The sequence below is a fragment of the Brugia malayi genome (assembly GCF_000002995.4).
Source record: "Brugia malayi strain FR3 genome assembly, contig: Bm_v4_Chr1_scaffold_001, whole genome shotgun sequence".
Taxonomy (NCBI): Eukaryota; Metazoa; Nematoda; class Chromadorea; order Rhabditida; family Onchocercidae; genus Brugia; species Brugia malayi.
This window is the reverse complement of record NW_025062475.1, coordinates 12,844,623-12,866,594: the sequence shown is the minus strand read 5'-3', so window position 1 is coordinate 12,866,594 and position 21,972 is coordinate 12,844,623. Positions and strand designations below refer to the sequence as shown.

The following is a 21,972-nucleotide window of genomic DNA, read 5'->3' as shown; positions in this document are numbered from 1 at the left end:
CTCGTAAAATTTTCTGAGATATCACTGTCATTGGGTCTATTGATATAAAAAGATAAGCCTAGTTGAGTACCTTTTTTTCACTCACCTGTTCCATCAATACAAATTTATATTACAGATTCTGGAAAAGATGTACACCGGTCTAGAACTGAATGCATTCAAATTGAGAATAAATTTCACATAAACAACAAGACATTAAATAACAAAATAAGTTAGCCATAAAAAAAAAACTAAAGAAATGACCGATGAAACCTACTATGAAGAAATAAATACAAAATCTATTATGAAGAAATAATAAATACAATGAAAAAAAGAGAATTTAACAGAAAAGAAAAAGATTACGAAAAATATAGAAGTAAAAAACCCTGGCCTCTTACTGACCAGAAAAAAAGGACCCATTATTTAATTCAAAACAATTCAGGATCAGTCAGTGATAACTATTAGTAGTACATAAGATTAATGCCCACAATGAATAAATAACATTCAAATAAAAATATGACACACGAAATAAAAAACCTGGAAAAAAAATATAAATGCTGCATTATAAGTTCCACTTACAAGAAATCACTCATGTGATAAATCAGTGGAAAAAACTATCAAAATTGGAAATTCTAACTATGAAAAACAAGTATCAATTTTCAATAATTTTTAATTCTTACTTGTCTTGCATTAAGATTTCTTCAGCTTAAAAAAAAATTCTTACTGATTGTTCAAATTTCTGAAACAATCAATGTTTCGTCATCTGTCAGAAGTAAAACTGTGTCTTCCACTTATTCAATATAATCAATGGTTTATGCCTATTTCGTTAACTGTCACAAACTTTATCTTTCACTAAATCTTCCAAGACAAAATACCAAAATCAAATCCTGCTAATGAGGCATGTATTTTTTTACTATCCATTAAGTCATGAATGTGCATTTTAAAAATGTACGATAGATAATATTTGGAAAGAAAATTTTTGGCATCTAATCATTTTTCATCCATCGGTTCAAAAATATTTCTAAAGACCAAGTCATTTTTTACAGTATGAATAAAAAATGTACATACAAAGAATTAAAAAATAAATGAAAATATTCAATCATAACAATACCAAACGCGTACCATATAAACACATGAGAAAGTGCAAACGACAAATGCATGAAGCAATCTCTAGAAGAGAGCAAACATAACCGGTGAAATTTCAATCTTGAAACTTCCCATGCAGAAAATTAACAAATCCTAAATTTCTATTATCGTGGAATTTTATGTTTACGAATCTTACATTCAAGGATCATACATATTTCCATGCCTTATTCGATTTGGAAGAAAATAATGAAATAGGAATGCAAATTAAAACTTTTTACTAATGAGTGGAAAAAAAAAGTTAGCCATATTTCAATACTATTCAGTCTTTTAGACATTATACTCCGTCCTTAATACTTGATATGTTCTTTCAACTAGGAATATTCCTAAAAATTTATTAAACTAGCTCATTATTAACTCAAAAAAACCTGATAATTAAAAGACCGGATAAAAAGGCCTAACGATGAGTTCTTCAATTTTGAAAAGGATGAAAAGTAAAACTCATGGAAAAAAACTAAAAACATATAATATGCCATCATGTCTGAGTATATTTTATTTTTGGAATCATTTTTCGAAATCAGTCCATCAAAAAATTTTAGAAAATCATTTTGACGGCTTCTTGTTAGGACTGACCGATGAAACCAATTGCTGTGATAAATAATTGGAGAGATCATGATGTGACTGAGCTTGAGGAGAAAGGACATCTACTTCTAAGGGTGAATCATTCCGCAAACATTCCCCTACACCGCTCAAGTGGCAAACACAACATGCTTCACGTGTTTTCAGCAAAGCTGTAACTCTTTCCAGTTCACGACGCAGTATTTGATTCTGAGTCTGCAAAAAATTTACTAAATTTTCGGGTTAAAAAAATACTAAATGTTTAATCAAAATACGAAATGCACTAATTAGAAATTTAAACCAGTTAATATTTGATTTGAATCCTACAATAGAAAACAGTATCTTACTTCTTTATCATCTAGATGCCTGTTTTATTCTCATTAGAAATTCATCAGTGTTTTATTCTCATTAGAAATTCATCACTTATGCAGAGTAACTTACAAAAATAAAAATTTTTCAACTACTAATTTTCACCATTTCATATCTTAAAAAAGCTTTCAGCTGTATAATTTAAAAATCTTTTAACAAATTATATTGACATACGGAGAGTGACACTTTTTCCTGTTCCAATAAATGAACACGTGTAATCATTTCATCATGTTCTTCCTTTTTTCGCTTCCGATACCTCACAGCAGCTGCTTTATTCCTTTCCAGAATTGTAACACGACGTTCATCGGGTGGTAAATCTGCAGTAAGAGAACTACGACCACGTCCTCGTCCACCGCGATGTGATGACGCTGTTGAGGTGACTGCTGAACGGGATATAGTACTTTCTCTGCTGTAATTTGTTATACTCGGCACACAAATTACATAAATTATTAAAATAAACTTAATAAGATGCAAAGAAAAAGCTATGTAATTCAAAAAAAGATTGGAAGATAAGCAATCTTTCATTCGAAAATAATAAATACAAGGACCATTTACATTATTAACTTATGAGTGCGAAATATACGTATGTTAAGTAACAATTCCCCGGCCATTCAGATGAAAATTAATTCAATTAAAGGTTTATGTTCTGCGTTTCTCAGAAATATTGTTTAACTGAAAACAAACCTTCTTGATGCGGATGACAATATTTCCGTATGTTTACGCTGCTCATCCTGCGGATAAATGACTTCTTCGTGATCAAAATACTGCTGGTTCTGCAAATCAATGGACATGAACAGAGTATCTTTGTTTATGGATGAAAGATCGAATCACCTGCCTAAAAACTGTCAAACTGATAAATGATTTAAAAAAAAAACCTATTTGCTTCTGTCTTCTTTCCTATTAATGTTCTACAAAGACCTACTGCCTGTAATGATGATGGTGCATTTTTCACAGAAATCACTGGTTTCACATCACGAGGATCCCAGTGATCTGTTGGCGATAATTGTGTATTTGAAATTTGCGACACATCACTCCGCTCCTCAACGTTTGCTGCCGGTAATAGCTTAAAAGCTCAATTTCATCCAAAAAATAATTTCGAAATCGATTTTGAGGAAAATTTTTCACACTTAACAAAAGCAGATTAATGAAAATCAAATAAATAAGCTAGATCTTTTATGTAACACTTCATCTAACTTATAAGGAATATTGAAACTTTGAAAATTCTGATTCGAATCACGACATTCTTAAAACTCTGTTGTTTTATTCATCTCTGCAAAATTTTACCACCTTTTCCAATTTAAATCTTCACTTAAAATATTATTTGTAAGATGAAAAAAACTTACTGTTCCAACAGCACTTAGAAAAGGAGCTGAAACAACTGGCGCAATACTTGATGGTACAGCTACCGCTGCAGCAGCAGCTGCTGCTGCCGCTGCTGCGCGTACTGACAATCGTTTTTTACTGAAAAAGGAAAAAATGGTAACATAAACAGTGTCAATACTGATATCACGCAATCAAGCGAAAACGAAACATTTATAAGTTAAATCGCATTTACATACGGCGTTTGTACTGATGCAGAGCTTCCGGGTCTTGAAATATTCGTTGGTGCACTGACAACGGGACTATTTATAGCAGAAATTAACGGTGTTAAAGAAGCGGAAGCTGATTCTGAGGAACATGGCGAACATGAGAGTAAAGTGGATGTACATTCAGGACCAATAACACCTGCAGTACACGATGTTGATGGTGCAACTGCAGACAAATCAGAACAAAGAGCTACAGCAACAGATGATGATGTCGGTATGATTGATCCCAATGGTCCTTTCTGAAAAGCAGAAAGTAATACATTTATTTTAATACGTTATCTCGAATTCTTCAATTTGAACATTTACTAAAAGACAAATTATAGGCTTCAAAGATTCAGAGATCAATACAGTTAACATTTACTCTTATTTTAATGAAACACATAATCCGTCGTGCAATTTTTCAAGACAAAAATTTTTCCTATTTGTTTTTGAAAGTAAAATATTTCAGGCATTTCAACGAAAAGCAATATTATATGGTCTCCATTGTTTTATAAAAAAAATGTTGCGCATCAAAAATTAATGATCACGATTACTACATTCTGAAGCAATGATATGAAATATACCAAAGGCGGAGTAGTAGCGCCAGTTGTACCAAGAAAACCAAGCGATCCCAACCTATCAGAATGCATATCAAGGACGGCATTAAGTACATCAGCAGTTCGAGGTGCCTGCCCAGTGTCTTCACTAGTTCGTGAATTCTGCGTCGACAAACCACCATTATCTTTCATCTAAAACCGAAATATTCGTTATTTAATAATACAACTATATTCTTTCCATTCATTTGCCATTTATAGCAAAAATACTTTTACCTGTTGCACTAAACGCGACAAGTCAGCACTTTTTAACCCATCACCTTCGAAATCCGCTGAAAGAACGTTGATGTTTGAGAAGATACCCGGAGAATGGGCCAAAGATGATGGCAGTTTCAGCAAGGTTATGCCACCTGTCGTCGGCAATGAAAGCGTCACCGGAACAAGTCCATTCTGCAAAGGAAGAAAAAAGGAATAATTCAGCTGGAATAACAGCTTTACACAGAACTAAATCGTACTACCACTTTCAATAAATAATTTGATGTTACTTTCATGGTCCTCCAACATGCTTTTTCAATCTTCAGTAGAAGAAAATGTATAAGTTGTAAAAATGATAAACCTGCTCAAGAAGTTCTTCACTGCACTGACTGATACGTCGATTTGCTTCACGAAATTTTAATTCAAATGGGTTGACAGTGAGACATTTCTGCATCAGTTCAGCTGTTGATGGAAAATCCGCTACAAAAAGTCGTCGAGATGAAATCGTACAAATCGTCAACAAATTTCTTATATGAATAGTGGGAAAATAATAATACTGATACATACTATACACAAATAAGTTTGTGAAAACTGACTGCAAACTATAGTAACTGTAAAACTCCATCGACTACATATTGACTATGCTTTAAGAATGTGGAACTAAACAACAACAAACAATAATGGTGATAGGAAAAATGAACGTTTTTTCCAAAAGAGTGCAGTTAGAAGGAATTAATTTTCAAGTAATCACTAAATCCATTTGTATAAACGGAATATTTGTATAATGCATAACTCTTAACAATAAAGGAATTTTATTATTTATCAAATTATGAAATAACCATTTTAGTAAAGGTGATTAAAATAATGAAAGCTGATTTTGGGAAAGGGAGAAACATATAAGCCAATTCCTTCGGTAACATAATAATAACTTAATCAGATGATTATATTTCAATGATAGTGAACTTACGTGGTAATGTGGCTGAATTGGTACCAATGAGTGATGTCAAATTCGGGGTTTCCAATGTAACGACATCTACCGATGAATCATCCCGCTGCACTACACTTTCCATCTTCATGAGCTCAAATGGTAACAGAGTTCTACATCCACAAACAACATTAACAAATCAAAATTTTCAAGGAAAAAAAGGTTATAGATTATTAATTAACTAATTGGATATAAATGATATCGCATCACTTCGTGCAGCATTTCTTGGATGATAAATCACATTATAAACTGCTTAAAATATTTCCAAGGTTAGTATTAAGAATAGTAAATGAAATGAGCAAAACATTAAAAAACCATCCTAAACCATTTATAAAAGTTTTTCTTTTTAATAAAAAATGAAACGGAGTGCAAAAAAGGAAAAAAAAAAAAAAAAACTTACCATTGGTCCATTTGTATAAGTTGTAGTAACATTGCTGGATGTATTTGTCGCTATAGACATACGATCAACAAAACAAATGAGTTTTCTTCTGTAAATTGGTTATTTGACAATCAATAACTGAAAATCCAGGAAGAAATAATTTACTGAAGTAACAATATGTACAATGAAATATCCTAAATCAGTATGAAAATATGATGAGAAAGTAAGCAATGATAGGAAAGGAAAGTAGGAAAAATAAAACATATTCCTGACTAAAATCTTCCATATGAAGCACTTTTTTTTTAATATGGTAGCAGTTATTCCACCTATTGCTCACTCCGTAGAAAGCTTAATCGTAAATAGCATGAATCATAACTATGAAAACATCAACATCTTCAGAGAGAAAAAAGGAAAAAGAACACATATTTGCGTCAGAATTATTTCATATAATCTATTATAGGAAGGTAAAAATACTTCGAATCACTCGAGTAATATAACTTACCAATTCCTTAGTTTGCTTGATTAAAATCCACCAAAATATGTCGCTGAGAAGCAGACATTACACAACTCTCATGTCGTTGTTATATGTCCAAAATCCATGGCAATTTTTCTTTTCTTTTTTTTTTGCCTTCGTAACAACAGTTGGTTATTACGCAACACTTGCGTTGCTGTTAATGTTCGAGTAAAAATCCATGACACTTTTTTCCTTTTCTTAACGATGATGAAGGTTAAATTTACTATTAAGTAAATTAAACGATGGTAGTAATGCATTGTTTTAGAAAATAACAAAGAAAAAAAGTTTTTTATCATCCTGTCAAATTCTGATTTATGGACAACTAAAATTGTTTGCTAAAGCAAATACCTTTTATTTTGGCACAAGCATAGTCAAATAATTTTTTTTTTAACATGAAAATTATTAATGATGACGAAATACAGTTCTAATGGACGCTTTTCCAAATGACCAATCGTAAAATTTCCGGTTTAAAATGTCAGTACTCTAATTTATGCTTAGCATAGTCATATAGCATCCCAAAATAAAATTAAACTAGAAAGTTTTTAAAAAAAAATGGAAACAATGCATAGAAACTAGTTGCTGAATATCACTAAAAAATCTAATTTCAATTTACTAGGCTTCATAAAATTGTAAAGAGTAATGTCCAATATTTGTCCTCCTATTTCTTTTCCTCCTTCCCTCAAAATTACAAAATGGAATCTATTCCGTAAAGTGATTGTACGCCAAACCCAACCCTCCAGTATCCTCAATTTTTCAAGCATTTTTAACGCATCATTTCATTTATACAACGAGTGATTTTCGCTTCATCTCACCCAATGTCGATGGAAACAAATCCAAATATGCCATGTCATACTGCACCAACTGAATCGTATCTATTTTTTATTTAAAAAGCAAACTATCATTAAAATTTCGAAAGCAACTAAGAAAATAGCCAAATATTCCCTTCCCATCTCTCTTATCATTTTTTCAGTCTGTGAAAGAATACGGTACAAAAGCAATACAAGTTTTTTTTTTTTTGAACACCCATGTTTTTACATTTTGACGAATTCAGTTTGCATAGTTAAAGCAGTTCTAACAAATCATATTCAAAAGATTGACCTGTTTCAGCTCTATTTTCTGATCATATGAACTTGAGGATGTGGTAAGAGACTGAGAAACTAAGAAATATCCAAACTAAAGTATATTGCGCACTGCTACTAGAAACTGTATTTTCTCATCAACAAAAAATTTACAAGCTTATACCATTACATTACTCTCAAAATTTTAATAATTCGATGACAAATATCACTCCATAAACATTTGCATCAATGGAAGCCTAATTTCTCCTTACTTGTTTTCTAATCAATAGTTATTTTAATATTCTAAACACTATACTATTCCTCACACCGTAAAAAAAAAAAAAAAAAACTTTTTTTTTAGGGAGTAGAAAACAAGCAGCTACCATCAGTAAGATAAAAATTAAATTATAAAATTTCAGAACAAGTCTACCTTTTTCTAACCTATTTAATAACAAAAAAACATACATGTATGCAAAAACTACGTACATATGCCCACGGCTATTTCGTTTCTTAATGCTCACCGCCCTACAGCTATTTAGTACATCACTATCGGCGGTCATGATATTCAACTATATCGCATATTTTCTTCTTCAACTATGCAAAAAAAAAAAAGAAATTCTAGAAAAAATATTTTATATTTTCATCATTCCTCCAATCCATTCAGTCAGTTATGCAAAATCAAGAGCAACTGTGTACCAAAACAAATGGTTCAATAATTTCATAGATATTAACAATACTAAAAGCCGAATGAACGGCATAATTTTAAAATTTAAGAAAAACTCAAATTAAAAAGAAATTTATTTCCAATTTTGAAAAGCAACAAAACAATTTAAGTGGTTAGTAATAATATCATCAAATTGAACACTTCTGCTATTATGACTCCGGAACTCGGACATCATCGATTTTCAAGATCATGCGTACTACCTACAAAACATTGCATATATCAAATTAGATTTGTCTGCATTCATAACTAATAACAAAAAATAGGAGAAACAATATTTAAGAAATGTAAATCCTAAAAAGTCAGTTTTTTTTTCTAAAAAAAAAAGAACATTTCAACAGAATGATTAAAAAAAGAACAAGCGAAATCTAAATAAACAAACCTGCGTTGCAAGAGATATTTGTGCTTTTTTCGACAATAATGTCTCCATTACCTTTTGTTCTTCCATATCTGAAAAACGAATATGAATACTTCTTTGTTTGTATAATATAAAACTTTTATTTTTTAAATTAGTACAAAATAGAAGACTTTCTGTTAATGAAATGCTAAACTTGATAACATCAAGAACAGTGACTTATGAATAAGCGCGCATTTCAATAGCAACAGCAATTTCAGGGACTAAGCTCCTGACTTGAACACTTTATTTTTATTAAAGAACTGCTTTGATCAGTAACTAACCGTTTGTGCCAACAGCAAGACAATCAACGCCCAATTTTGGATTAGACTGCTGGATCTGCTTTGCCTTCAAATCTGTTACTGTACCAATTGAAGAAAGGCCCGAATTTTCAGCCAATGCCATAGGAATACTTTCCAATGCATCCGCAAAAGCGCGAAAAGCATACTGTTCAATACCCTCAATCTAAATATTACATCAATTTCGTAAATAAACTGACAATATCTTAAATTTTGAAAAAATAAAAAAATAAAGAATAAACGGAAAAACATTTATGGCCGACTTGAACAGCAACAAAATTACTTTATCTGCTTCTTCTGCAACAGCAAGTGAACAGGAGATTTCTGCTGCGCCACCACCATAAACAATTCGGTTATCTTTGATCAAATTGCGAACAACGCAAAGAGCATCATGCAAACAACGCTTCGATTCCTCAATCATCAATTTGTTGCCACCTCGAATAAACACCGTTACAGCACGATTATTCGGGCATTCTTCGATACAAAGCATACGATCCTGTAAAAAAATTGTCTCTAGCTAACCATTATTCAACAATTAGAAAGCTTATTATCAACATAAACGTTTTAAACACAAAAACACGAAGTAGTGACAAACTGGAGATACCTTTTATTACTATTTGCTTTTAATTTTACTTTTCATCCAGTTCTATTCTACAGTCGTTAGAAGATTAGGACACCTGCTTATTACCATTAGCGCACAAGCGTTACTGATACTACTGGCAATGCATCATAATGAGTGTAATTCTAATCCCAATTTCAGTGCTTCACAATTACATCGCCAATTCATTATGAATGACAAAATAATATCAAAGAAAATTTACCTTGGCAGTTCCGAATGACATCTCGCGAACTCTTCCAGCTTTTCCCAGTTTTTCAGATTTAAGTTCAGCAAAACGTGGAACAATACGACCATCAGTTGCAATCGCAATTAATTCAATTTCAGGTCCACCAACCCAACGAACTGCTGGAAGATTATGAGCAAGTAGAAGATGATTGGCCTCATCGTCGAAGCCCCACTGACAAATTGCTAAAGTAGCGCCACTATCTTTGACCTGAAGTTCAAACAAAAAGTTGTAGTACTTTCATGATCAACTGAAAAAATCTCGAACAAATTTAAATCAACTGACTATTATCTGATAAAAAATATGCTCTTCTTAGTAACAAAGGAGAAAACAAAAAAGAAAAATCAATTTATCTCCAAAGCATGACCTGTTCGATCATTTTTTCGAAAGTTGCTCGTTCATATTCTCGCAAATTTTGAAAATCTTTAGTTGAAGTAATATCAAGCTTATGTTTTGTTTTCGGTTTTGGTGGTTCAAATGGACAAGTAAGTATTGCAATTTTCACATCAGTTAATTCCTGCAATGATTGATGCCATAATGAAAACATAAAAAATCCATTATTAGCATCAGTGAACAGCTAAAAAATAATATATTTGTGTATACAGTAACCTTTGGCATTTGAGGATGGCTCATCGTCTTATCGATAACAACTCCTTTTACCAGGCATGTATCTTCTAATCGGCCTCCCACTTTCCCTTCAATTTTGATCAGTTCAAAATCGACATCTTTCGTCTCCAAATCTGCTACTGACAATACAGCATCTACAGCGATTTCCGCGAGTCGACGCATGCAACGATTGACGCTGAAACCAAAATACTGTGTTAGTGAGATTTGGATATTCAACAAAAGAAACAAAGGGAAAAAAAATGACACATCGCACTTGAAATATTTCGTGTACATTACAAAACAGGACAAAATACTTCAAGATTTCTAGCTGTAAGCATAGAAATAAAGAAAACAAAATATGTTTCATTGAGATATTAAATTTACATTTTTGAACCCAAAGCAGTAACAGCTGATTCAATCAGTAGTTCACGATTATGTATGGGAAAAGAATGCGCAACATTTTCTAATGTTGCCAATGCCTTTTTACATGCCAGATCAAATCCATCCGCTATTTTAATCGGATGGATGCCTTTATCAAGTAAATCTTCCGCTTGTTCCAGTAGCGCACCAGCCAAGACTGCAACATACAAAACATAATGAATAGTATTAATACATAATGCTTAATCGGAAAATTATCTGAAGACTTAAATATTTAGAACCGAAAAGTCCTTCCATTACTTATACATAGAATTCAACAATAATTTAGCAACATATGAAGACAATAGAAACACCTTTATTCATGTATTTGTCACTCATCTCATTAAAATAAAAACATAGTTTAAACATTCTAATGCTTCCGCACATTTTACTACTGGTATTGGGAAGGTAAATTTAAACATTACCTACAACACCTGTCGTACCATCGCCTATCTCGTCATCCTGACTTTTTGACAATTCAACCATAAGGCGGGCTACATGATGCTCAACATCCATCTTTTCCATAATCGTAGCACCATCATTCGTAATTGTCACGTCACCATCGCCAGAAACAAGCATCTTATCCATACCAAGAGGTCCCAAAGACGATTTCAGTGTGCTTACTACCGCACGTGCAGCCAGAATATGACTCTTAAATGATTAAGAACTAATGTTTTATTTCATCTAAGAAAAATATTTAAATCAGTTCAATTTCTTTCATGCCAATGGAAATGACAAATACCCACTCAGATTTACTAGTACCATTAAATAAAAATTACATAGGAATTACACAAGATTCTATATTTATAATATAAACTCACATACGTCAAATACGCTATCTGCAGAATTTCAACAAATATCACATTTTAAGCACTATATTTAATATGAATTTGTTTTTATGAATTATATGCGTCAAAAATTTAAACCTTGTTATTAAACTAACAAAACAACAGTAGTACATAAATGTTAGGGAAAAAAATTTTTTATATTTATTATCGTTTCAAAAAACATAAGCATGAAAATGTGACATTGTCCTTTCAATTACCTTTAATGCTTCAGTACCGGTTAAACGTTTTTGCTTCTCCTGATCACGTAGCAGTAGAAACGGTTGCCCAAATTCATCAAATAACACATGAGCTGTTGCTGCATCTGCCATCATTTTGATATCTCACTTTAATTATACCAAATTATATTAAATACATGTACACATAATAAAAAATAAATGTTTGATAACAAATTGCATACAACTTATCAGAAAAAAAGTAATAACAATCCATAAATCTCCTACAAAACATGCACACATTCCTCCCCAATTTAATTCCCATCACTCAATCCAAACGCAGGAAAAAAAAGAAATGTGATGTAATGCTACGATGGTTTTGTTACAATGATATATCAATAATTATGAAACAAAAGAAAAAAAAAAAGTGGTACAATTTCAGTGTGAGAAGGAAAAGGTGGATGAATTTATTGTGGTTTTATCACGATGTATATTGATTGATTAGTTCTACTGTGTGGTTGATTAACTGGCTTGTGTATAATAAAATGAACTTAAATAATATTATTTATAAATAATATGAAAATTCTTCTAATTAGGAAAGAAACATTGTCATTGAAATAAATTAAGAATTTTGTGAAATTGTGACGATGTATGTAGTAGTGCAAAAATGTAGTGCTTTACATCTGGAAACCTTCAACATTTATTGATTTCCCATCCATCCATCCATCCATCTACCACTCTTTAGCTTTTTTCTAAATCATTCATCTGCATATGTGTGCGTATGTATCATACATATGTGTATGTGTGTGTGTCTGTGTGCGCACGTGTATGTTTGTCTGTCTATAATATATTTGGTACATTTTCTATTTGCACTTTTAAAGGATAGCTGTGAAAAATTTTTGTGTAATAATATACTTCCTTATGTATTATATGTGTATACGTATATGCATGTATGTGTGTATATATGTGTATGTGAATACGTATATACGTATATCAGTAAATAAAAAAAGGAATAAGCAAAAAAAGAAATATGCGGAAATGACCAAGGTAGATATAATTGTTATATAAAAATTAAATTTATCTTATTTCTTCAAAATTTTTATTTAAATTTCAATTTAGGTGCGTATATTTTTTGAAATCATTTCATTAAATTATTTATTTCACAGTTACAAATGAATGCAACAATTTTGCATTCAAATATTTGCTCTCGTACTAGTTTAGAATGATAAATGTTATAACATTAATAGATATTAATGAACATATACTACATACACATATATATATCTAATATTAGTGCTATGATATCTACATTTTGTTAATGGATTGATTTATGTTAAAAAAAAAAAAAAAAAAAAGATTTAAAAAAAATAAAATAAAAGAGCTATTAAACAATCAATTATTGTGAATATTCATTAGAGAAATTAATTCATTAAATTAAAATTATATGAATTATATGAATCTTTTCGTTTTCATTGAAAACTATTTGAAAATTGTTTAATTTTTAAAGAGCAAAAAGTTAATTACTAAAAAAACATGCAAATATGTTTCCTTATTTTTTTTTTAAAAAAAAGAAACATTTATTGTATTATTCAATAATATATGCATTTTTTAAATGTAAATAGTACATTTTTTTTTTTAAACAAGTGCAAGAAATTATTTGATTATTCATTAATAGATAAAGTTGTTCATTTTGTACTCTTTTATTTAAACATACTTTTATAACATTTCATTTCTTTGTTTTTGTTTTTTTAAAAAAAGCACTTAACAATCTTATCAGTTTTATTTAATGAAATTTAGTATTCAGACAATTTAAATTATTCCAGGGAAAAAAAAAGGAGATATTTACTTTAATTCTATAAAATATATCATTTAGCATTATTTTAATCAATATTTTAGCATTTTCGATATGATTAACATACTTTTTTTTAAATGTTTTATTTCATTTTTCTAATCATTCTGATAGGAGATTGTTAATATTGGATGAATAATTTTGTAATAATATACATTCATTAATTTATAATAAATTAAATAATATTTGATCAGTGATGCATGCATGTCGACAATCAATCAATTAATCAATCAGTCGAATGATCAATCAATGGATTAATTTCGCTTCTGAAAAATTTTTTCGAATGAATTTACATCCCAAATTTTTTTTTTTTTCTTTTCGCAACACCAAATTATATTAGTGCTATTATTTTAACAAAAAAAAAAAAAAAAGAAAAAAAAGTGAAAGAAAGTTTTTTTCCTCTTTTCCATTTGTAAAATAATACATAACAAATTAACATTCAATGTTCAATTTCTTTTTTATCAAAAGAAAAGGTTTGAAATTGAAATTAACCGCTATTTTAGAAATGAAAAATAAAAAAATTATTTTTCTCCTTTAAAATCATACATTAAAAAAAAAAAAAAAGAAAGAAAGAAAAAAATGAACAAATCTAAAGTTTATACTTTGATTTCATTTTTCATCAAGGAAAAGCGAAAAGAAAAGTTCAACAAAAAAAAAAAGATTTTCCGTTTTGAAATGAAATTAGCTTGTTAATTTTTGCTCTTATTAGTCAAAAATATTATATTTCGTTTATTATTATTATAGTATCATTTCTAAAATGAAAAAAAATTATTTTTTTTTTTTTAAAATAATAGAAAAAGAAAATTAATATTATATATAAATATAGATATTATAGATAGGATTAAAAATGAAGAAATGAGAAGGCAAGAAATAATAATAATAATGATAATAATAATAATAATAATAATAATAATAATATTTTCTATTCGTCTATGCAATCGTCGTTTGCATATGTACTATTTCATTTTTCCTAATTTTGCATTTTTTTTTTTTGTTTTTTTTAGCATTATAATAGTGAATAAGAGGAAATGGTTAATAGCCCGAGAATGTCGATGACCTACTTGTAAATTGTGATTTAATATTTGCCGATGATTTATGATTGTTGTACTTTTTTAAAAATCCCTTGAAAATTTTGCCAAATTAAATTTTCATCAAGTAGACATCAAATAATTTGTTATTGAAATAAATTATAACGGTATATTTAAAATATATATATGTATATATATACAATAAATTATACTCATTACACTATATATAATATTTAAGTTATAAATTTATTTCATATATATATAGCACATAGATAAGAAATCAATAACTGAATCATTTCCATCAATTTTTTTTTTTTTTTTTTTTTATTATTTTATACAATTCTAACAAATCAATAAATGAAATTAATCCTTCAAACATGATTCACACGTGAATTTTACAATTTGGTGTAATGCTCAATTGGATACATTTTGAAACATTTTACAACATTTCAAACATTATAATAGAAAAGTTATCACTTTGAAAACTACTGATAAGGAAAAGATGAATGATAAAAAACTGATTGAAATAACTTATAAATTATAAAAAGATTTAATAATTTAAAGGAAGAAAAAAAAAAAAGAAAAGTTTTTCCAATATAAAATGTTTAGTACTTTGAAAAATTAAATTTTCTCAGCAAATTATTATACAGCAGGTGCTGATAAAAAATGATTATAAGTGATAAAAATGTTTATGAATTGGCAGAAAATATACTTCATCCATATTTTATTTTACTTAAATTACTCAAAAATTTTATTATTTGATTGTTAAAAATTTTTAACTTTTTTTTTTTTTTTTTTAAAACATACAACAATATACTTTAATATTAATGTTACTATGAAATAAGGAAGTTTACTAAATGATTTCATAGTAATCATTATTAATACTAGCATATCATCAGTTTTTCTTTTTTAAAACTAATATTAAACTTCATCCAAAAGTGAATTGGATTTTAAATTTCATTTCCGATTTTTACTTAATTTCTTTCAATCTATTCAATATATCCGTTATTTGGATCATTTTGATAAAATATTAAAGCTGTACTTTACTTAAATGATAACACTTTTGGGATATTTTATCATATTTATATCATTTTTTCTTTGAAACATAATTATATAAATTAATTTATACCATTTATTAATTACAGGCATTGATTATTTGATTCTTTAATCAGTTATCACTAATATTGCTGATAGATAAATTGCAGTAATTGTTCGTTAATCTTAGATCGGTTTTAGTTGATCGATTGATTGCTACATTCATCGTTTATCAACTATGTGACTGTTGTTCGTTTTAATTTAATGAATTACAAATGTTAGGGGAAAATATAACATTTGATGTGAAAGTTTTTCAATTAACTTTAAACAATCTCGTCTTGCTACATTTAAAAGATTTTCAATTTAAAAAGCAATAATTATATTGCTGTGAATATCCATATTAGTTTTAATGATAACATAAATCATAATTTTTTGTGATAATTTGAAAAATTATAAATTTATTACCATAATAAAGAGATTTAATGATGTTGGTATTTTTCAACAGTAAGGATTTGTTCTTGACGCATAATGATGATTATGTTTATATTATTTAAAAAAGGAAAAAATATAATGACTAGCACTTGGACAAATTGACACATCATTTTAAACTGTGCTGTCAAGTAATAAGCTTTAGAATTTGAGCAAAATTTTAATTGTTCGCTTATGTCTAACTTGTAACATGTAATTATCACTGAAGACTTGCTCTCGGTTCAGTTGATTTACAGTTGATAAATAGTTTTGAAAGACGAAAACTTTTATTATTAGAATAAACCAATAACCTTGAACAATAAGTTAAATGCCATTTCGGCAGAACAATTGGAAATTTCTATTTATAGAATAATGATGATCAAAAACAGATGCATATAACATAAATCATATACTACAAGCAATAGTATGATACCTTTCTACACAAATATAATCTGTACATAATATACGGAAAAACAATTCATCAGCAAAAGAACTTAATAAAAATTAGATTTAATGAGATTAAAAATTGGAATTCAAATAATTTCTCTGAAATTTCTGCATCGTAAAAGATTTCATGAAGTTGAAGACAATTCCGAAAATTGTAACAAATAATGCTAGTCTTTAGAATAATTACTAATAGACAACCAATTTTTATTAAAAAAAAAAAAAAAAATAATAAGTGGTCATCGTTTTAAGTCAAATCCATAACTAGCAGGGAATATTTTTTATGCTTAATATCTTATTTGGGTGCTAACATTTTCTCTGGTCGTACCCATTCATCAAACTGCTCAGCGGTCAAAATTCCCAATTTTATAGCTTCTTCTTTTAGAGTAGTGCCATTTTTATGAGCCGTTTTGGCAATTTTAGCAGCATTGTCATAACCGATATGAGGATTCAGTGCTGTTACCAACATCAACGATTCACGTAAAATTTTTGCAATATTCTCCTGCAGCAGACAATATTTTAAAAGCAAATACCAGCAATCGTTATTCTTTACTTCACAACACTTAAACAAGTGATTTAGAAGTTATTAAAACAAATGGAATGTAGTATTAGCTCAAATAATCTTTCATTAAATCATTAAGTAAGTAAATACTCAGAAACACAAAGTATAAAAGCTTTTCAACCTTATTTGCTTTAATGCCGTCAACACAATTAACTGTAAATGATACAGATGCATCAGCAATGAGTCGAGTTGATTGAAGAACATTGCGAACAATCATTGGTTTGAATACATTCAATTCAAAGTGTCCATTTGATCCACCAACGCTAACAGCAACCTAAAATTTATTAAATTATTGATGGAATTTTTGAAAAATCACAATCCTTAGATCACTGACAGCTATTTAAGCAAAAATACATACCTGATTACCGAAAACTTGAGCAGCAACCATGGTAACCGCTTCGCACTGTGTAGGATTCACCTTACCTGGCATAATAGAACTTCCAGGCTCGTTTTCAGGTAGTGATAACTCTCCGAGACCACAACGTGGACCAGAGCCAAGAAAACGTATATCATTTGCAATTTTCATCAAACTTGCTGCTATAGTGTTCAAAGAACCATGCACCTTTAAAATAATTCCAATTCAATTTCGTTTATTTACGTTATTTTTCTATCACTTAATATTAGGCGAACTATATAACAAGATTAAATTTTTTTTGTAAATTTTCGCATCAGCGATGGCGATATACGATTTCAAATTATAACTTACTTCTACCATTGCATCATGGGCTGCTAATGCTTCAAATTTGTTTGGAGCCGTAACGAACGGCAGACCAGTTAATTCAGCAATTTTTCTAAAATGCTTTTGGAAGCCATGAAAGATTAAACCTGATTTTGAAAAAAAAAATGATTTTGGAACTTCAAATTAGATTTTTAAATAAGGTAAAAAACTTGTTGGATGGATGACAGAAATAATCATAAAACTGCAAAAGAAAAAAAGAAATTAATGATATTATATATAAAATTCCGATACAATTTTTGGCTACAATATAACATTGACATAGCACGCAAACTCTATATTCGATATGACACAATTTAAAATAGATTTCAGATGTTTGCTAAGTACTTAGTTGCTAGTTTCAATTTACTGAAGAAAACAAAAAGTCATACGCTGCAATTTTTTCAGCAAAACCAATTCGTGTATTAAGACCAGTTCCAACAGCAGTACCACCAGCAGCAAGCATGTACAAACGTGGTAGCGTATCCTTCACGCGTGCTATACCATTTTCCACCTACTCATTTCACATCCTTTTACTTGTATGGAACATTCTTTACTCTAACACTGAATGAAATGAATTCATTACATGAATGTTACATTTATTATAAATAATAAAAAGACCTGCTGCGCATAACCACCAAATTCTTGGCCAAGCGTAAGTGGTACTGCATCCTGAGTATGTGTACGGCCAATTTTGATAATGTTTTCAAATTCTTTCGATTTTCGGTGCAACGAATCAAGCAACTGTTGTAAAGATGGTAACAGACGAGAATTTATCTCTCTAAAATGATACCATACAAATATCGAAATGTTTGCAATCGACTAATGAAGTAGATCCTACACACGAAAATCTGTAATATGGAAATACATAGTCGATCGTTGCAATCATTAAAGAAATTTCAAGACATGATTTAATCATTAGTAAATAATGAAATCTACATCTAGTCATCACTAAGTTAATATTGTCGAAACTAAGGAATGAACATAAGCTTCGAGAGAAATTCTGAAAAGTAACCAAACTTCAAGTAACTTTAAATAAGCTAAATTCCATATACAATCAAATTAAAAATACAAAATAGATGAGTTAAAAAAAAAAAAAAAGAAACTAACTACAAACATAAAGTAATTAACCTAGCTACAGCGATGTGCATAGCCGTCGGATAAGTATCATTCGATGACTGCGACATGTTCACATGATCATTTGGATGCACTGGCTTTTTGGATCCCAATTCACCGCCTAACATTTCAATTGCGCGATTCGATATTACTTCATTGACGTTCATGTTCGATTGTGTACCGGATCCGGTTTGCCAAACCACCAGTGGAAAATGATCATCTAGTTTGCCCGCAATGACTTCATCTACAATAATTCAATTCGATAGGAAGAAAAAGTAAATAAGCATAGTTTGAAAAACAATCAAGTCTTGATATGTTTAACAAATGAATGTCCAAAGATATATAGAAAAATATAATTGATAGAAAATTTTTGATATATGTGATTCTAAAGATAAAGATAATGCATATAACTGATAGTCAAATGATGGACTATACTGGTCATTTTTTGCTGAAATTAATAATTTTGATATGAAATAACAGTGTTTATTTTCTTTTTTAAGCGTTTTCGGAAAAGGAAAAAGATCTGGCATTGCTGTAAGAAATTTCATTTAACAAAAAAAAGAAAGAATTCATAATAACGAATGGCACTCCATTCATCAGTGTAAATTCCTTAAAAAACCAAAGTCAGACCACTTCATGCATACATGCACCTATAATTCCTGCTCAAGTAAAAAAAAATTGGAAATCGTTTCTTTATCATTTGTCATTGGAATTGCAAACGTGACAGAGAGGATTCACTAAATAACACTACAGTTTATCAACAGACAAAATAAAATTAAAATTTCTCCTTTACTATTTTCATCAGCAGATCCACAGACGATGTAATGAACAGAGAAAAAAGAAAGAAAAGACCAAAAAGAACTTTAGCAAAGCAAAAAGTTAATTTTATTTAATTGTTTGAGATAATAAAGTTAATAATCTCGGTAAACTTCAAGAGTTTGCTTAAGACAAAAAATATAACTGACATAATCTCTAACGACAAATTTCTAATTAGCTTTTCATTTTTTAACATAAAACTAAAAATGACAGAAGAAAAAGTAGTTATAATAAAGAACGATGCAAAATGGACTAAGAGAACTCTTTGATTTGGAGCTTACTGAATTATTATGAAATATTAAATGAATATTTAGAAAACAAAAATATAAAACTGATAAAGATCACACAAAGCTTACCTGCAGCTTTTGCAATAGCGTCCACAATTTTTTGATCTAAGCCATATTCTTTGTTAACCAATGCAGCAGCTTTTTTTAAGATACCGAATGCATGAATAACTGGTAATGGCATACGTTCTTCTGGACCACCAATTTTGAAATTTATCATTGATCTAAAATTAATCGTTTGTTCATCGTGTATATTCGAGTCTTTAAATTAAACAAAAATGATAATAATAACACAGCAGTGTAACCGAGAAAAAATAAAGTTCACACTTTTTAAAAATTTTTGATATAATCACCAAAAAATTGAATCTTTTTTGAATTCATCTCATTTAAAAGTCTCTGCAATCAGTATAATTGTCAATTGTATCTATGCATTTTTGAGGTATGTCATCCTTTCCTCATGTTTTAAAACGCTTATCATCAGATTGTCTCAATTTATGACAAATATTAAAAGAAACATTATTTCATCTTACTTCACCATTAAAGCAACTATTATTTAAACAGTACTTGATTTCAATTATTTATATAGTACTATTTAGCCACTTTTTTTATCATTAAGCCAATAAAAGGCTTATATTAGCTCCACAAAAATTAGTCATTTTTCTCGCCTTTCTATCTCCTTTTTTAAAATATAAGTCATATCACCTATTCTTATCTCTTCTTTTTTATTCTGTTTATTCAAATAAAGGAATAACAGCAAAATTTGTAAAAATAAAAAAAAAAAAAACAAAACAAAACAATAACACTATGAAATTAAAACAAAGCAAAAAAAGAAAAAGAAAAAGTAACGAACCTTGCAGTTTGCGCTCCATAATAACGATCTGCTGGTACTTGCAATTCACCAAACGTGTCACGTTCTTTACGAATTGCTGTTGACATATTTCGTTTCACCATTGTATTAACAGCTCGAGCAACTGCTAACGCACTGCTAATGCGAGTAACACCATAAATGCAATTTAAACGGTCACCACCAACCAATATAATCCTTGCCAGCATCGTTTTTTTTTTTTTCGCGTCAACAAATCGATAAACACATACACACCCATAACAGTAGCAATAATTGTATCAATAATTAATAACAATAATAATAGCAGTAACAACAAAAACAATAACGATAACAAGAAGAAATCCTTCTAACATAAACATATCATATAATTAGATTGACATTAATAGAAATGAATAAAATCTATCATTATTATTGGAAGAATTTTTCTTGCTTAATTAGTTGAATCAAAATACAAGTCAAAAATAGTATTATAAAAATTACAATTATATTTTAGGGTAAAAAAGAAAAAAGTTGAAAAATTAGTTGGATTTTTCTTTTTTCTTTTTCTCGAATATTTATCACTTGCAAAAAAAAAAAAAAAAAGAAAGAAAGAAGCAAAAAAAAAAAAAGGAAACAGCTGAGTAATTTAGATGAAAGTAAATGAAATCTTCTACAAGGTCATACTTAGGTCATTACAAAATTTCATCCTATTTAATATTACACAATTTACACAATTATATACTTTCACCCTCCTCTTTCTCCTTTTCCTTTCTATCTCAATCATTAATAATGTTTGTTACAAAGTTGGGATGAAATATTAAAGATGTTTATATGCTGCTTTTATGCTCCTACATATTTTTGGCTTTTGAAAAGATGAGGACAAATTTAAATATGAAAGTGACGCAGAATTTTTTTTTTTTAAATTTAAAATTTCCTAAATAAATTAAACTTGAACTAGATTATTTAGTTCAGGAATGAGGGGGAGAATTGAACGACTCGTTTATTTTATTTATTTATTTTTTCATCTTTGATAAAAGTAATAAAATGAAATTATATGCTTTCATTCATACATATATTTGCTGTTCTTTTTTTCTCTAATATATTGTCTCTTTCATTTATCTTTATGATATTCACTTTTTTTTTAATGCGTACACGTAAATGATACATGTATTGTTATCTTTTTTTTTTACATCAATA

General features: G+C 29.1%; 3 protein-coding genes across 6 annotated transcripts; all 3 read right to left on the bottom strand.

The window, feature by feature from the left end:
• Positions 1-1,662: 1,662 nt before the first annotated feature.
• Positions 1,663-5,865, bottom strand: Bma-atf-7 (uncharacterized protein; the record flags this gene model as incomplete). Its single annotated transcript, XM_001900924.2, has 11 exons — positions 1,663-1,893; positions 2,221-2,455; positions 2,731-2,819; positions 2,969-3,109; positions 3,390-3,507; positions 3,606-3,871; positions 4,196-4,360; positions 4,442-4,615; positions 4,782-4,900; positions 5,388-5,499; positions 5,806-5,865. 11 exons carry the CDS (start codon positions 5,863-5,865, stop codon positions 1,663-1,665), a joined length of 1,710 nt encoding a protein of 569 aa, XP_001900959.2.
• A 2,364-nt stretch (positions 5,866-8,229) lies between these two features.
• Bma-cct-5 (T-complex protein 1, epsilon subunit, putative) lies at positions 8,230-11,794 on the bottom strand (the record flags this gene model as incomplete). Of its 3 annotated transcripts, XM_001900923.2 has the most annotated exons (10): positions 8,230-8,280; positions 8,460-8,527; positions 8,756-8,936; positions 9,054-9,266; positions 9,592-9,822; positions 9,980-10,129; positions 10,222-10,414; positions 10,603-10,795; positions 11,061-11,286; positions 11,681-11,794. In XM_001900923.2, 10 exons carry the CDS (start codon positions 11,792-11,794, stop codon positions 8,230-8,232), a joined length of 1,620 nt encoding a protein of 539 aa, XP_001900958.1. The 3 variants fall into 3 exon arrangements, with proteins under 3 accessions (XP_001900958.1, XP_042933647.1, XP_042933648.1); XM_043077713.1 differs by lacking the exon at positions 11,681-11,794 and having other exon boundaries at positions 11,061-11,223; XM_043077714.1 differs by lacking the exons at positions 10,603-10,795; positions 11,061-11,286; positions 11,681-11,794 and having other exon boundaries at positions 10,222-10,245.
• Positions 11,795-16,754: 4,960 nt separating this feature from the next.
• Positions 16,755-21,005, bottom strand: Bma-fum-1 (the record flags this gene model as incomplete). 2 transcript variants are annotated; one of them, XM_001900922.2, is made up of 9 exons in its annotated part: positions 16,755-16,961; positions 17,143-17,295; positions 17,380-17,583; positions 17,728-17,812; positions 18,129-18,250; positions 18,358-18,517; positions 18,868-19,096; positions 20,025-20,176; positions 20,803-21,005. In XM_001900922.2, the coding sequence occupies 9 exons, from the start codon at positions 21,003-21,005 to the stop codon at positions 16,755-16,757; spliced, it is 1,515 nt and encodes a 504-aa protein (XP_001900957.1). The 2 variants fall into 2 exon arrangements, with proteins under 2 accessions (XP_001900957.1, XP_042933646.1); XM_043077712.1 differs by having other exon boundaries at positions 20,803-20,903.
• Between the last annotated feature and the right edge of the window lie 967 nt (positions 21,006-21,972).